Here is a 14,597-nt window from a genome sequence, read left to right as displayed (position 1 = left end):
AGTCCAGCGACTCTTCACCAAAACGGACAAAAACTCGGCAGGTCGAACAGCTCCAGTGGAAAGAGAAAGCGGATTGACCGCCCAAAATGCAGCGACTCCAACAGACCTCAACATAATAAAATGTGAGGCTGGATGAACACAGCAGGCCCAGCAGCATCTCAGGAGCACAAAAGCTGACGTTTCGGGCCTAGACCCTTCATCACTCTACCCCGACCGGGGACTACGCTTCAGCCAGCTGTACTGCCACCGCCGTCCACAGAGGGCGCGTCGATATGGCCGGTCTTCCTTGTTGTGGAGCACGGGCCCTCCCATCTTGCATTGGCGATGATCGTTGGTAGACGGCGGGCGCAGCCTTACTGTTTCCCTTCTCGCCGCACGTGACCGCGCCGACGTCACCGGCGACAACATGGCGGCAGCGCCCAAGGTAAGTTGTCTGTGTTTCGTCGGTTTATGGGTAGCTCCGAGGCCACTTCATTAAAACCCGCCTTGTAACCGACAGTTCTTTGTCTTCAACACCGTTCTGGGGTTTTTTTTTTGGGGAGGTGGTGCTGTCTCCACTTCTTTTGGTTAGTGAGTGTTTGTGGTTTTCTTTTAAATTAATGTTTGGACTTTAAAGATGAGAGGAGGTTGGGCTGTGTTGACAACTTGTCAGTTGGGAAAGTGCCACGAGTGCGGCACCTGCTGCTGGCCTGACTGCAGCTTAAAGCTGGCTGGCTGGCACTCACTCCTAACTCTGGTCCCGACCCGAAACGTCACCTTTGCTGCTCGGCCTTCTGTGTTCATCTATCTCTGCGCCTTGTTATCGCAGATTCTCCAGCATCTGCAATTTCTACTATCTCTGACTCGTTTACTACCATCGTTCTCAGTGCTTCTTCTGCACCGACAGTGGGAACTGTTTGCCCCTCTGATGGAGGAATGAAGCTGGAGCTTCATCATTTGAGAGGAGCTCACCACTGTGACCGTGCATTCTCTTGTCAGTGATCATTCACTTTCTAGAATGTTTTGTTGGTATCTCTAGTTATATCGAAAATGTAGGTTTTGCATTGGTAAGTTAAAGAGAAAGCACAAGTTATTTGGGTAAGATGAAGTACGGTGGGATCGTAGTTTAAGAGCATAGAACAGTACAGGCCCTTTGGCCCATGATGTTGTGCTGACCTGTTATCCTACTAAGATCAAACTACGCTGCCTACCCTACATTTTACTATCCTCCGTGTGCCTATCTAGGAGTCGCTTAAAAGTCTCTAAAGTATTTGACTCCGCTACCGCTGCCAGCACTGCATTCTACATGCCCACCACACTCTGTGTAAAGAACCTACCTCTGACATCTCCTCTGTACCTTCCTTCACTTGCCTTAAAATAATGCACCCTTGTGATAGTCATTTCCACCCTGGGAAAAAGTCTCTGATGACTCATTCTATCCATGCCTCTCAAGATCTTCTAAACCTCTTTCTAGTCACCTCCCAGCCTTCTACGCTGCAGTGAAAAAACCCTAGCTCCCTTAGTGATATTATCACTGGACTATTAATCCAGAGACTCACATAATGTTCTGGGGACCTGGATTAGAATCCTGCATGGCAGTTGGTGGAATTTGAATTCAATAAATGTCTGGAATTAGAAGTCTAATGATGACCGTGAATTCATTGTCGATTGTCGGAAAAACCTATCTGGCTCACTAATGTCCTGTAGAGAAGGAAACTGCCATCCTTACCTGATTTGGTCTACATGTGCCTCCAGACCCACAGCAACGTGGTTGACTCTTAATTGCCCTCTGGGCAATTAGGGATGGACAATAAATGTTGCCTAGCCACCGTGCCCTCATCCCGTGAATGGATAAAGTATATAGGACTACAAGGTCTGAGAAAGGGAAGGAGAGACCCACTGTCTGGTAAATAGGTTGAATCAAGGGTATAGCTAAAATATTCAAATGGTAAACTTCTCAGAAGGTATTAGCTATTAAAATCTGCTTTGAAAATTAGTAAGAACTATAACCAGCAAAGCAGAATGACTATATTTGTTTTTGCTACAGGATGACAGTCACAAGAAATTGTTTGGAAGAAACTTGAGAATTGACTTGCCCTATATATAAATATGAGAGTGACATGAATGATGTGAAACAGGAAACTTTTTTTTTGTGCGGTGACCTGCAGTCACATAACTATGGTACAATTCTATCAAACTGTTTTTAATGATATCTACGTTATGTGGTTAGATTGGAGGACTCAAACTGTTACTTGTTGTCTACAATGAGCCCTGAAATCTGACAATCTGGTCAATGAAGATCACAATAATTTCATTTACCAAGTTAGATTATCCTGCTCATTTAACTGATGGATTGATGGAAAACTTTGCATATGTATCACATTAGCTTGTTTGTATTGTTTACATTTGTGGACATGATTAGTTTTAAACTGTTTCCTAATTGATAAATTCTAAAAGAGAGCAGTAAAATGTGTTAAGTTTAGAGATGTTAAGGTTTTAGTATGTTATTGGAAGTTTTATATATGCTGCCATATAGTCCTTGGTATGCACCATACAAGCTAAAATACAGCAAACTTGGTCTTGCCCGAATTCTGCTGCCTGTGCCACTTCTCTTCCTACCACTAATCTACCACACTGGATCTCCCCTTAGATGCTCTTTCTGTACTTGGACCTCCCTTAGTTCTGATTTGTATCATTCTCTACTTTCTCTCCTCACTGCCTTGTGCCTTCTCAAAACTCTGTTGTTTCTTTTAAATTTTTGTCGGTCACAAATTTTTGTGTACTTCCTTTAAAATTTTGGCAAAACAATGCACCATGTTATTTATCATGGAGCTTTGTTTGCATATTAACGTCAAATTTGCTGAGTGACGAAACATCCACACAGCCTAGCAGGAATTTTACACCAGATCGGTCTTCTGATACTTGAATCGTATTCCTGCTAACTTATCAACCAACTACATTCACATCTTGACTCCTGCCTTAGTTAATATTAATGGTTCTCTGTCTTCAGGTATTACTCTCCTTTCACTCCTTTCCTTAAACCCAAACATTGACCTCTGTCTTACAGGCTACCATCCCATCTTCAACCATTTATCTCTTTCCAAACCCTTCAACATGTTGTCTGTAAAATCCTAGTGACTTTACAGAATCCAGAATCATTTCAGTTGGATTCTGCCCAGTCATAACCCTGAAGTGGCTCTTATTGGAGTCGCGATTAACTGTGACAAAGGTGAATAATCCCTCCTTGTCCATTTTAACGTGTTCGCAGCCTTTGATACAGTCGCTTCTCCAACATCTCCATTGCTGTCTGGCTGTTTGGGACTGCAGTTACCTGATCCCATTCATATTGATGCCCCTGGTGTCCTTTGCTCCCCACTATTTCACATCTATGTGCTACATCTCGAAGACTGAATTATCTTCTTCTCAGTCTGCAAATACACTGCTTCTTCACTAACTTGAACTGTGGGCTGACAACTGTCTGGCCCTGATGGAAATCATTCTAGGGTCTTAAAAGAAGTGAGGTAGATGATACATTGGATGTAATTTTGTGGTATTCCTTGATTTGAAGAAAGCCCCCAATATGTTGGAAGCTAGTTAATGAAAATCCTTTTTTTAAAACAAAAAGGTCAAGTGGAAAACAACAAGACAGATGGCATAACAGTTGAGATTGGGAAATGTTAGAAGTTGTTCTTAAAGTATTTGAATAACTTAAGTCACAGTCAACTTCTGTGAGGATAAGTCAGGTTTGAACTGTTGGAATCTTTTGCGGAGGTAACACAGGCTGTGAATGAAGGGGAATTGGTGGTTATATTGTCCTTAGCTTTGCAGAACACATTAAATAAACTGCCAAAACAAAGGTTATTGTAGAAAATAAATGTTCATGGTGGAGAAAGTAACATATTGGCATGGCTAGAAGATTTGCTGGCTAAGATGGAGCGGAGAGTAGGAATAAATGAGTCTTTTTGAGTTGGCAAAAAGTAACGGGTGATTTTTCTCAGGGTTTGGTGCTGGAATCTTAACTGCTTGCAATTTACATAAACAGAATGGATGATGGGACAGAAGGTGTGTCTGCTAAATTTTGCTGATATTGCAAAGATAGGTGGAAAGTAAGTCATGAGCAGACCGTAAGGATGGGCTGCAAAGTGATATAGATAGATTGAGTGGGTAAAGATCTGGCAAATGGAATATAATGTGGTAAAATGTGCAATTGCCCATTTGACAAAAGGAAGTGCATTATCTAAATGGTGAGAGATTGTAGAGCTCTGAGTTGCAGATCCATCTGAATGTCCTTGTGCACGGATCACAAAAGGTTAGTAGGCAGGCACAGAAGTGATCAGGAAAACTAATCAAATGTTATCATCTATCACAAGGGGAATTGGTTACGAAAGTTTATCACTAAGTTGTAAAAGGCATTGATGAGACCCCATCTGGAGTACTGTCCACAGCATTGATTTCTTTATTTGGGGAAGGATGCAAAAGTGTTGGAATCAATTCAAGTAAAGTTTCCTGTACTGTAACCTGGAATGATTGGGTTATCGTAAGAGGAAAAGTTGATCAAACTAGTCTTTTCTCTAGTGCAGTTTGGAAGCGTAAGGCGTGATGACTGAAACATATGCAGTCCTGTGGGGTCTTGACGGAGTAGATTTGGAGAGGTGTTTCCACTTACTGGGGCAATCTAGAACGAGGAGTCACTAAAAAAAAATCAGGGGTCACCCATTTAAAATAGAAGACTTTTTTTTCCTGCGGGACGCAAGACTTTGGACCTCTCTTCCCAAAAATGGACCTACATTCTATCCTCCCAAGAACATTCTGGGCTAAACTATTGGTTTGATTTTTGTTGTATTTAATCCTAAAACGAGCTATGAATTACCTTTTATATGCCATCACTAAGATTGCCTAGTTCAACCATCGTATCAACACTGTCTCACCTTGTAGAGTCAGAGAGTTATACAGCATAGAAACCCTTTGGTCCTTCTTGTGAATGAATGAACGATAATTTACCGTCACTTGTACTCTACAATGAGCAACACAGGAAAATACAGTGAAAAGCTATGACTATTACCGCAACCTGGTACCATTCAAATACTTCAGGAATAAAAATATAAAACTGAAAGTGAGTCGCAATTTCGCTGCACCGCCTCCATCATGAGTCCTGAGATGTGAGTTGGCCAATCAATGATACCCAAGTTGGATCCACCCACAAAGGAGCCACCAACCTAAAGGCGCCAACTGTTGTTGCTGGGTCACATGCTGGACCTAAACTCGCCCCACAACCAGGAGACCCTAGATTGCTGCTGCTGCTGTCTTGCCGACGACCAGGAGAACCCAGCTCCGGGCCTACCACAACGAGGAGCTGCTGCCGCCATAGCACTGTCCCTGTTCCGGGGGGTACCACAACCAGGTGTTCCTGGCTCCACCACTGCCACCGTTTCGCTGATGCCTGAAGTCCCCACTCTGGGTCCATTGCAACTCTGCTGTTGCAGCTACCTTGCCATTACCTGGAGTCCCCAGTCCAGGCTTACCACAGTCTGGAGTCCCGAGCTCTGCTGCCCAGGCCAGGCTGCCGCATTGCCAAGACTCGCGCTCCGTCTGCTCCTGTCTGTGATGTCCCTATTCTGCTGCTAACAAGAAGAAGGGGAAAAAAAAGACAGAGGGTAAGGGAAGAAGGGAGGAAATACCTGCCTGGAGTGGACAGGCTCTGGAGCCTGAACGCTGCCTGCTTTGCCAGGACTGCCACCTTAAGCATTTACCCACATTGACGTGATATCACAAATCGTAGGATCCCTACGGTGTAGAAACAGGTCCTTTGGCGGCACCCCCCCCCCCCCCACCCCCCCAAAATAACCCACCAGATCTATACATCCCTGAACACTATGGGCAATTTAGCACGGCCAATCCACCTAGCCTGCACACCTCCGGAAACCGGAGCACCCGGAGAATATCCATGCAGACATGGGGAGAATGTGCAAACTCCACACAGACAGTTGCCCAAGAGTGCAATCAAACCCAGGTGCCTGGTGCTGTGAAGCACCAGTGTTAACCTCTGAGCTACCATGCTGCCTAAGGTTGTGGTAGAAATCAGTTAACAAAATGTTAACTCTAATTTCTCTTCACAGATGCTGCCATACCTGCTGAATATTTTCAGCAACTCCTGTTTTTGCCACTGAAACCCGTTGTTTACCCTATGTTTGACTGGCCTAATCCCAGGCTTGTCTTCCACATTGTACCCTCCATAGATTTATGGTTACCCAAAGCACTGCTACCAATATCTCGACTTATACAATTTCTGATAACTTTGTCACCTCTGTGCTCATTTGCTGACATTGGGTCCATGTTAAAGAATATCAAAATGTAAAAACTCTCGTACGTGTTTTCGAAACCCTCGAGTGCCATGGTCCCTCCTATCTCTGAAATCTCCCTAGCCTCCAAACTCTCTCAGAAACCTGTGCTGCTCTATTTCTGGCTCCCTGAGCATCCTCAACTTTAATTCTTCCACAACTGTTGACTATTTCTTCAGCTGCCAAGGATGTAAGCTCTGGAACTCCATTCTTAAATCTCTTTGCTTCCATGCCTCTCTACGCATTCTACAAAATCTACCTGTTTAATCTCATCTACAGTAATGTCTCCTTTGTGATCAGCTACATTTTGATTTAGCACTACTGTGGGACATTCTACAATGTTAAAGGTGCTATGTAAATGATGAAGGGTCTAGGCCCAAAACGTCAGCTTTTGTGCTCCTGAGATGCTGCTGGGCCTGCTGTGTTCATCCAGCCTCACATTTTATTATCTTGGATTCTCCAGCATCTGCAGTTCCCATTATCATTAATTTTAAATTGCGCTATTTTTGTTATTTTTACTGGAGGAAGGCAATCTTTACTGACTTATGACAGTAGAAATTTTGTAAATTTCTAATTTCTACGGTTGGTAGTTCGAATTATGATGAGGAGCTCCATTTTTTTTTGCTGGATATTGAATTATTTGCAAAGTTAGTGCTGTGCTTGATTTTGTGCAAAGAAGGACTGAACATTTAGAGTCTGGAGAGCTATCTCTATACATGTAGCTGTTTAGATTAAATATAATGCAAATTCAGTTTTGTTTATAAGTGGATATGTAATGTAGTTGAATGTACTTTTCAAAATATTTTAAATTTCTTCTGAATTTGTTTGGTATACTTAGTGATTTGTAAGTGAACTGATTAGTATGCTACATTCATATGGAGTCACCTTTTCTTATTTGAAATGTAGTTTGAGTGCTGTATTGGAAGGAGTCAGTAATTTGCTTTTAGTACTTTAACCACTTCAGTTGTGTAATAGTACCGATTACATTAATATATAATTTGACTATGGTTGTAATTTGTAGTGCTGATGTATCAGTATATGAAATAGGTTTCACATGAACCAAATAAATTAACATTTACAACTTGTGAGCAGGTAACCACGGACCTGCCCATGGATATCCTAAAATACTTCAAAGCAATTTAGTTTGAATTGATGAAGGGTCTAGGCCTGAAACGTCAGCTTTTGTGCTCCTAAGGTGCTGCTTGGCCTGCTGTGTTCATCCAGCCTCACACTTTGTTATCTTAGTTTGAATTGTAGTGGTTTTTGTTATGCAGGCAAATTCAGTAAAGAGTTTGCAAACAGCAAGGTTCCATAAACAACAATAATGATTTAATTTGTTTTGTGAGATGTGGATGAGGGGTGTGTTTTGTCCACAATGTTGGAAGAATTCTTGTTCCCCTCTTTGAATATTGCAATATCATCTTTTATGAGTTTCTGGACAGGCAAATAGTATATTAGTTTAATTTCCCACCAACGTTGCTGATAATCTCATCAAACTCACATTTGGCTTAATTCTGGACATTTTTACAGCAGCGGAGTTGAAGGGCAACCTTTCATTTGTATGCTATTCATGCAATCAAATCCAGACTTTAAAGTAAAACCTGTTCCACCTTTGTTATTTCAGGTTGTGTATGAACAAGATGGAGTATTTATTCATTTGTGCTCTGAAAGAATTGGTGAACAAGATACACTTCCGGGAATACTGAGGTTGATTGATAAGGTATTTTAGCCAATGAATTTGGTTTTCTAATTATTGCACATCCTTACAATGGAAGACAGTTACAATAATTGGGTGAAATTGTGCAACTTTACAAATCTTGAATACATTAAGTTTCGTTCCACAATGCCAAATCCAATAGTGCTGATTGTAATAATTCCAAAATTTTGTTTTCCATCTTTTTTTAAATTTTCACTCTTTTTATGCAGCTTTCAATCAGAGTCATCAAGAACCAGTTCATTATTTTCACTGAGTAACCTGTATACTTGATGAGAAAACTGCTGAAATCTGAACCCATGTAATGTGACATTATACCCTTGCATCTTGCCAGCCCTAGACTGCCACTGACTGTTATTCCTCTTAAACGCCAATATCCTTGGAGGTGGTTGTGGCTCTTGACAGTCCAGATTGATTTTTCTTCAATCAGTGATTATTCATGAATTCATGCACTTGACATGTACTGTCTCTGCCACCATGCAAATGATTTTTGGCTAAATCAATCTTGGTATAGATATGCTGCAAAAAAGTCACACGTTTTTAGCTAGAAAGTCACATCCATTTGGAACGTTCCCTGGAATTAAATTACATTTCCCATACATTGTTTTTTTGCATTCTCTGGAAGAGAGTGGAGCTTTTATCTGAACATATTTTGTCTATTCTGAAAGATTGCAATGAGTACTCGATACTATGTAAATATTTAATCTAAGGGAGGCTTTGTGCACCCCAAGGTTTGATTCATCTTCGTGACTGTGTCCAAACAATCCAAGGACAGTATTCGAGAACTGAATTTCAACCTTAGTTTGTTGCCTTTCACCATTTTAGTCAAGTAACAACTGTTAATTCTGCCAAAGTGTAAGCTGACGTGAAAACTGGCAAAGGATTTGGCTGTGGAAATATGTGGGACTGTACATAGAATCATTCATCCATTGAGTCAGATTGTAGCTACTCTATGGACCAGCCCTGTATACTTTCCTTTGATGCAAAATTTTTGATAGCTTTTGATAACAAGAATTTGTCACAAGCTTTATCGTGCACCTTATTGGCATTACACTGAAATTTCAGATCTGCTAGGCTGTTTCACAACTTCTGCCTTCATAGATTTCGGTTTTTATTTAAAAAGATACTCCACTTATTGCTGATTGTTTCCTACTGTCTCCAATTCAGTTCAATCTGTCAGTGATTCCTAGTTTAAATATTTAGATCCTTTTAATGTTGTTTGTGTTATTTTGGATTACTTAGACAACAAGATAGCTTGAAGTATTCTAAGAATCAGCAGGTGGATTTTCTTTACCATTGGATCATCAGTGATGTGGCAGACATGGATGTACAGGATGTGGTTGGGTTTGGGAGTGATATGTGATGATGGTGATTGATGTAGATCTATTTGGGATGTGGTTTATTTGAATACAGTAGTTGTGCCCAGAAAGATTAAATTCGTACAAAGTAATCTTGAAGTGAGATTTGAGGAAACCTGTGTAGTTAAAAATATAGCTTAATATTTAAATATACTATAAGTTTCCAAAGGTCATGTCAAGGGGAGCATTTTTAAGTAAATTCAGTTCAGATTTGCTTCCATCTGACACTCATTGCAATAGGGAAGGGGCAAGCAACAGTAAGACGGTGGCTTCCTTCTAGTATCTTTGAAAAATAGCAGTCAGTGTCTTGAAAACCCAGCTGGGTGATCTATAAGGTAAATGTTAATTTGCCTTGGAGATTTCAATCCTGAAGTAATTACAATTCTTGGGTAAATTCAACAGTTACAGAATTGAGGTGCAATAAGAACTTGCAGAAGTTAAAGTGAACAAGAGGAACCATATGCAACCATTTCATATCTGCACTTCCTGTAATTTATATTTAACATAGAAACTTCCTGTGTAGTCATTATAGTACTTTGTAAAGTTATATAAACCCATTTATGTTGGAAAGCCATGTAAAGCCTGTGAATTGGTCAAAAGGTATTTTGTTTGCAGATTTTCACAGTAATTGGAATTAAGTTTTTAAACAAATACATATTTCACAGCATAAGTCATTAAATTTAATCTGTTGTGCCCTGCAAAATCTTTATTATGACTTTAACTTGAAAGCCTCAACCTTTCCCAAAAGCCTAGGCAAGGTCTTGATATGCTTACTCAAAGCAGGGATGAAAAAGTGGCAAGATTTGGAGGACTGCAGGGATCTCAGGGTCCTGGACCTGGCAGCTGTAAGGCCATGGAGGGATTTGAAACCCCAGCATGTAAAATTTGAAATTGTTCATTTTTGGAATTTGGGCAAGTGTAGGTCAGCAAGAATAACTGATGGGTGACTTGATGTGGTGGACAGTTAAACCTGCTCCCACAGCACAGCACTGAGAGGTACCACCTAACAGTTAATATTGATAACATCAGTTTGCTGTTTGTCTTCTAAAGCTGGCAATTTTAGACCACAAGCCACTCACCGTTGTTACAAAATAATGGATTGTTGTGGAATGAAATTTGCCAAAACACCAACATATTTGAAAGCCTGTTACTCTTTCACAAAAAAATTATTTAACGTATTTGTCAGCAAATCAGTGGCACTAATATTATGTCCTATATAAACATTTATATTGTTATAAAATAGTGTGTGCTCTCTGATTCCCTGTGAACAATATCATTAATGGCTTGCTTGAGCAGCTTCTCTTAACTAACTTGCTGGCTTTACTTAATGAGTGTCGAAATTGAGAGGATTCTTTCATGGTAGAATTGCTTTCCTATCATCTAAACTGAATACTTGTATTAGACTGAATCTACAATACAATTAATTACTGAATGAATTGACAATCAATTTTGGCATAAATGAGTTCATAAAATATTTCTGTCAGGATGTTCTACCATTACCTTTATTCAAATTTAAAGTCATTTTTGTGCTAAAGTTTTGATATTGGTTAACTGGTTGATGGTGGTTATATTGTATTCTTTGTCTTTCAGGGTACAGGAGCTGTTGTGGATTGGTCACCAGTGGATGACTCTCTGGATCTTTCAAACATTTTTTGTGCAGGCAAGGTAATTTATCCCACAACTAAATGGAGTAGTTAGATTTCAATACATTTTTGATGATGTGAGCAGATTGACAGGAACTGTAACCAGACAATGTTGTTGTTTTTACGCATAGTGACCTTTTTTGTGGTGTATACTTGTGCAATGTGATAGTGAGGGTAGCTAATATCTATCCATGCGCCCTCACATGTTTGCAGCGGTTTAAAAAGTGATGTGCACCCTAATTGTATGTTATTTTCTGCGTGTGTGTTTCATGATATAGTTTACTGGTGCACTTTGTTTTGTCAAAACCTGACACACCAAAATTCTAGCTTTACCAACGGGTCTCCTTGCAATTAATTTAAAGTTAACTGTATTTTTAAAATGCTTGGAGCTCATCTTTGGGGCCCCACAATGGATCCCAGTTAAATTTACTTTGGTAGGGAGATCAATGTAAACAGTTTTTCAAAGAAACACTGTCTTAATTAGATGATCACCATTTTGGGTGTTTAGTTTTCTTTCATCTCTGAATCGTGACCTTTATAGAGGTCTATAAAGTCATGAGAGGCACAGATAAGGTAGATAGCCAACAGCTTTTCCCCATGATAGTGGAATCTAAAACTAGAGAGCATAGGTTTAAGGTGAGAAGGGAAAGAGGGGTAATTTTTTTGGCACAGGGTGGTGTATGTCTGGAACGGGCTGCCAGAGGTTGTGATGGAAGTGAATACAATTTTGTCATTTAAGAAATATTTGGACAGACAGAGGGAAAAAGGGATATGGACCAAAAGCAGGCAAATGGAACTAGTATAAATTGTGAAAACTGGGCGGCATGGAAAGATGGGCCAAAGGGCCTGTTTCCATGCTGTAGCCCGCTATGATTCTATGAATTGTAGATCTTTTACTGTGGTGTAAATGACAAGCTTTTGCTAGAGTAAATCCACAAAATGAACTCGTGGCAAAATGGTCACGTTTTTGCCTCTGGACCAGAAGACTTAACTTCAAGTCTCACCTGCTGTAGAGGTGCATCATAACATGTCCGAACAGATTTAAAAAATATCAAGACCTGAATGAGTTGCCAGTCATGGTGGCAGGATTAAACAGTTTGTGCTGAGACAGCAGTCACAGAAGGTAATGACTACTTTAGTGCAAAGTGTAGAAATTTGTTTGTAGAGATTTGAGAATAGAAAAGTTGGCAGTTGGTGTGGAGATCAATAACATTGAAGGCATTTGGAGAGGAAATTGAAGTTGGAGTTTGATTTGCAGGACTTGAGTGGTAGAGAATGCATACTTAGAGGGAGGGGTGATGACAGTTGGGTGGGGAAGACAATACCTGAGGACATCTCACCATTTTCAATATTAGCTAGCATGAGAACAAAGTAAATCTGCACATTGAAAAATATGGCTTCAATAGTAATATAGGTGCTGAAATATTTGAGAAAAATATTATACAATCCTCATTATTTGACTAATTTTTTGCATTGAACATCTGATACACCATACTTGCCATGTTCTGAAATATTTGCCTTGTTTACGTCTTAGATTTATTGAGTGCTAGTTTCCTGTTGTTTAATACTACAAATAAATGTCAAATTGACACTTTTTTTATGGGAAACTTTTATCTTAGGATTCCAGTTCAGTTGTTGAATGGAGCCAATGTCCAAAAGAAAAATCTTCCAGGAGTACTATGCGCCAAAACAGTTGTGAAGCTGAATGGGACATGGTTAATACAGTTACTTTCAAAAAGAAACCCTTTATAAATGGTGATGGTATGTAACATATACTAAATGGAATGTTTACAATAAATTCATTACTTTAAAGAGTGCATGTTTTGAAACTGGTATTTTATGCATCCAGCAGCACCAAGTGCAATTCGAATTGTAAAATTCTTAATTGTGATTTATAACATTACTTCATAAATTTAAGGCACGGCTGCTGTACTTGATATTTTTAATGCTATTAAAATGAAGATGAGTGTTCTTATTCTAATGCATCAAACATAGACTAAATTATTGATTGTTTTTATATCATAAGCCACTGCATGAGCCAAATATTACAATTAAATCATTAATCATATTGAATGAAATTTAAAGTAGCATTCTGGTAATAGTGTTCTCATAATTGTGTGTCATAAATATTTAAGATTTGTTTATAAATATTCTTTAGACAGTAAGGTGTGATCTTTACTTTTAGTGTTGAGTGGAGTCAAGGCCCTTTCACGATAGTCAAGACAAACTATTCTTTCCACTTTGGCACCAAGTTCAGTGGTGAATTTGGCAGGTGTGTGGGAAGAAACTAGAGAATGGTACTTGTAGGAGAGATTTGCCTTTCAAAACTGTAAGTTATGAAGAGAGAAAGTAGGTGTTTGACAGTAGGTAATGACAATAAAAATGTTGACTTTAAAAGATTTTTAAAAATTATTTGAGACTTGCTCTGTGGCTTCACTGACCCTGATGGATCCCATCATAGTACATTTCAGCAATGTATTATAAGGCATTTAAACCTGGTATAACTGTGATGAAACTTCAAGTACGATGTTGGGAAATATTGGGATGAATAGTAAGAAAACCCAGGCCTCTGTTCAGTTTTCAAAGCCTTGCAATAAGGCTGTTTAATAAAAGGTTAGTTTCTCTGTGTCAGCAATGCTTGGGTTAGGTTTACTTTTACAGCCAGTTATGAAATGTGTAGATGAAGTGCTCCAAGTACCAGAAAAAGTTTGAACTGATTGTTTAGAAACAAAAATGTACTGTATCTCTACTTTGACCTGAGATTGAGTCAGCAGCAGTGTTGATGGTCATTGCTGATCAGGACGAAAACTGTCCACAAAGATATGCAATCTCTTTGACGTGGATTTCCCCTTCATAAATGTTAACTCAGTTCTGGCAGGAATGATAGGAATGCTTGGTCTCTAGCTCCAGTGATGTCATCAGGCAGACTAATCAACCAATCACATTAACAAGTTCTCAGAACATCATAAGGTAAAATGAATGATCCTTCATTTTATAGTCAATTTACAGGAAGCAAAATAAACATTGGGAAGTTTGCATGGAAAAAAAATCAGCAAATTAGAACAAATTATAAATCAGATTTTTCAATATAAAAAAAATCCTGATGGTGGATTTTGTTGTTACATAAAGCAATTAATTTTTCTGGGTCGGAAAAGGCAATAATCAATGATTAAGACTTAGCTGTTTACAAACCCAGGGATGCCTCATTCAGGAGGGCATAATTTTTTTTGGAGTTTTTACATATAACCTGGATGTACCCATTAGTTGATGTGATGTCTAAAAATTTCAGCTGTGGTGAATAGCACAAAAGAAGTTATAGGCATCAGTGTGTGAATTTGTATGTTTAAAGTGATTGATACTGACAGCAACTTCCGAAATCTAATGAAAGTTGAAATGGTAATGATCGCCGGCCACTTTGCCATCTTACTACAGTTTAAAAAAACTTGCAATTCTGTTCAAGAATTACTTCCTCCTATAATTTTGGTGCAAAGAGGTGCTTAGGGTTTGGAAATCTCATTGCTTTAGAGTAATAAATAGAAAGTTGTCATTGGTGACACAAGTAACT

At 39.4% G+C, this 14,597-nt stretch overlaps 1 protein-coding gene across 1 annotated transcript in view; it reads left to right on the top strand.

Moving 5' to 3' along the window:
- The first annotated feature begins 335 nt into the window (after positions 1-335).
- The window catches only part of tbc1d15 (TBC1 domain family, member 15), a 44,912-nt gene continuing 30,650 nt past the window's right edge, over positions 336-14,597 (top strand). The window contains exons 1-4 of the mRNA XM_048548890.2: positions 336-424; positions 7,942-8,037; positions 10,980-11,054; positions 12,652-12,793. Coding sequence (XP_048404847.1) covers positions 407-424; positions 7,942-8,037; positions 10,980-11,054; positions 12,652-12,793 — 331 coding nt within the window. The 5' untranslated portion in view covers positions 336-406. The remainder of the gene's footprint in view (positions 425-7,941; positions 8,038-10,979; positions 11,055-12,651; positions 12,794-14,597) is intronic.

Source organism: Stegostoma tigrinum, chromosome 18 (assembly GCF_030684315.1).
Source record: "Stegostoma tigrinum isolate sSteTig4 chromosome 18, sSteTig4.hap1, whole genome shotgun sequence".
NCBI classification, from domain to species: domain Eukaryota; kingdom Metazoa; phylum Chordata; class Chondrichthyes; order Orectolobiformes; family Stegostomatidae; genus Stegostoma; species Stegostoma tigrinum.
This window is presented reverse-complemented; position numbering and strand designations above follow the sequence as displayed.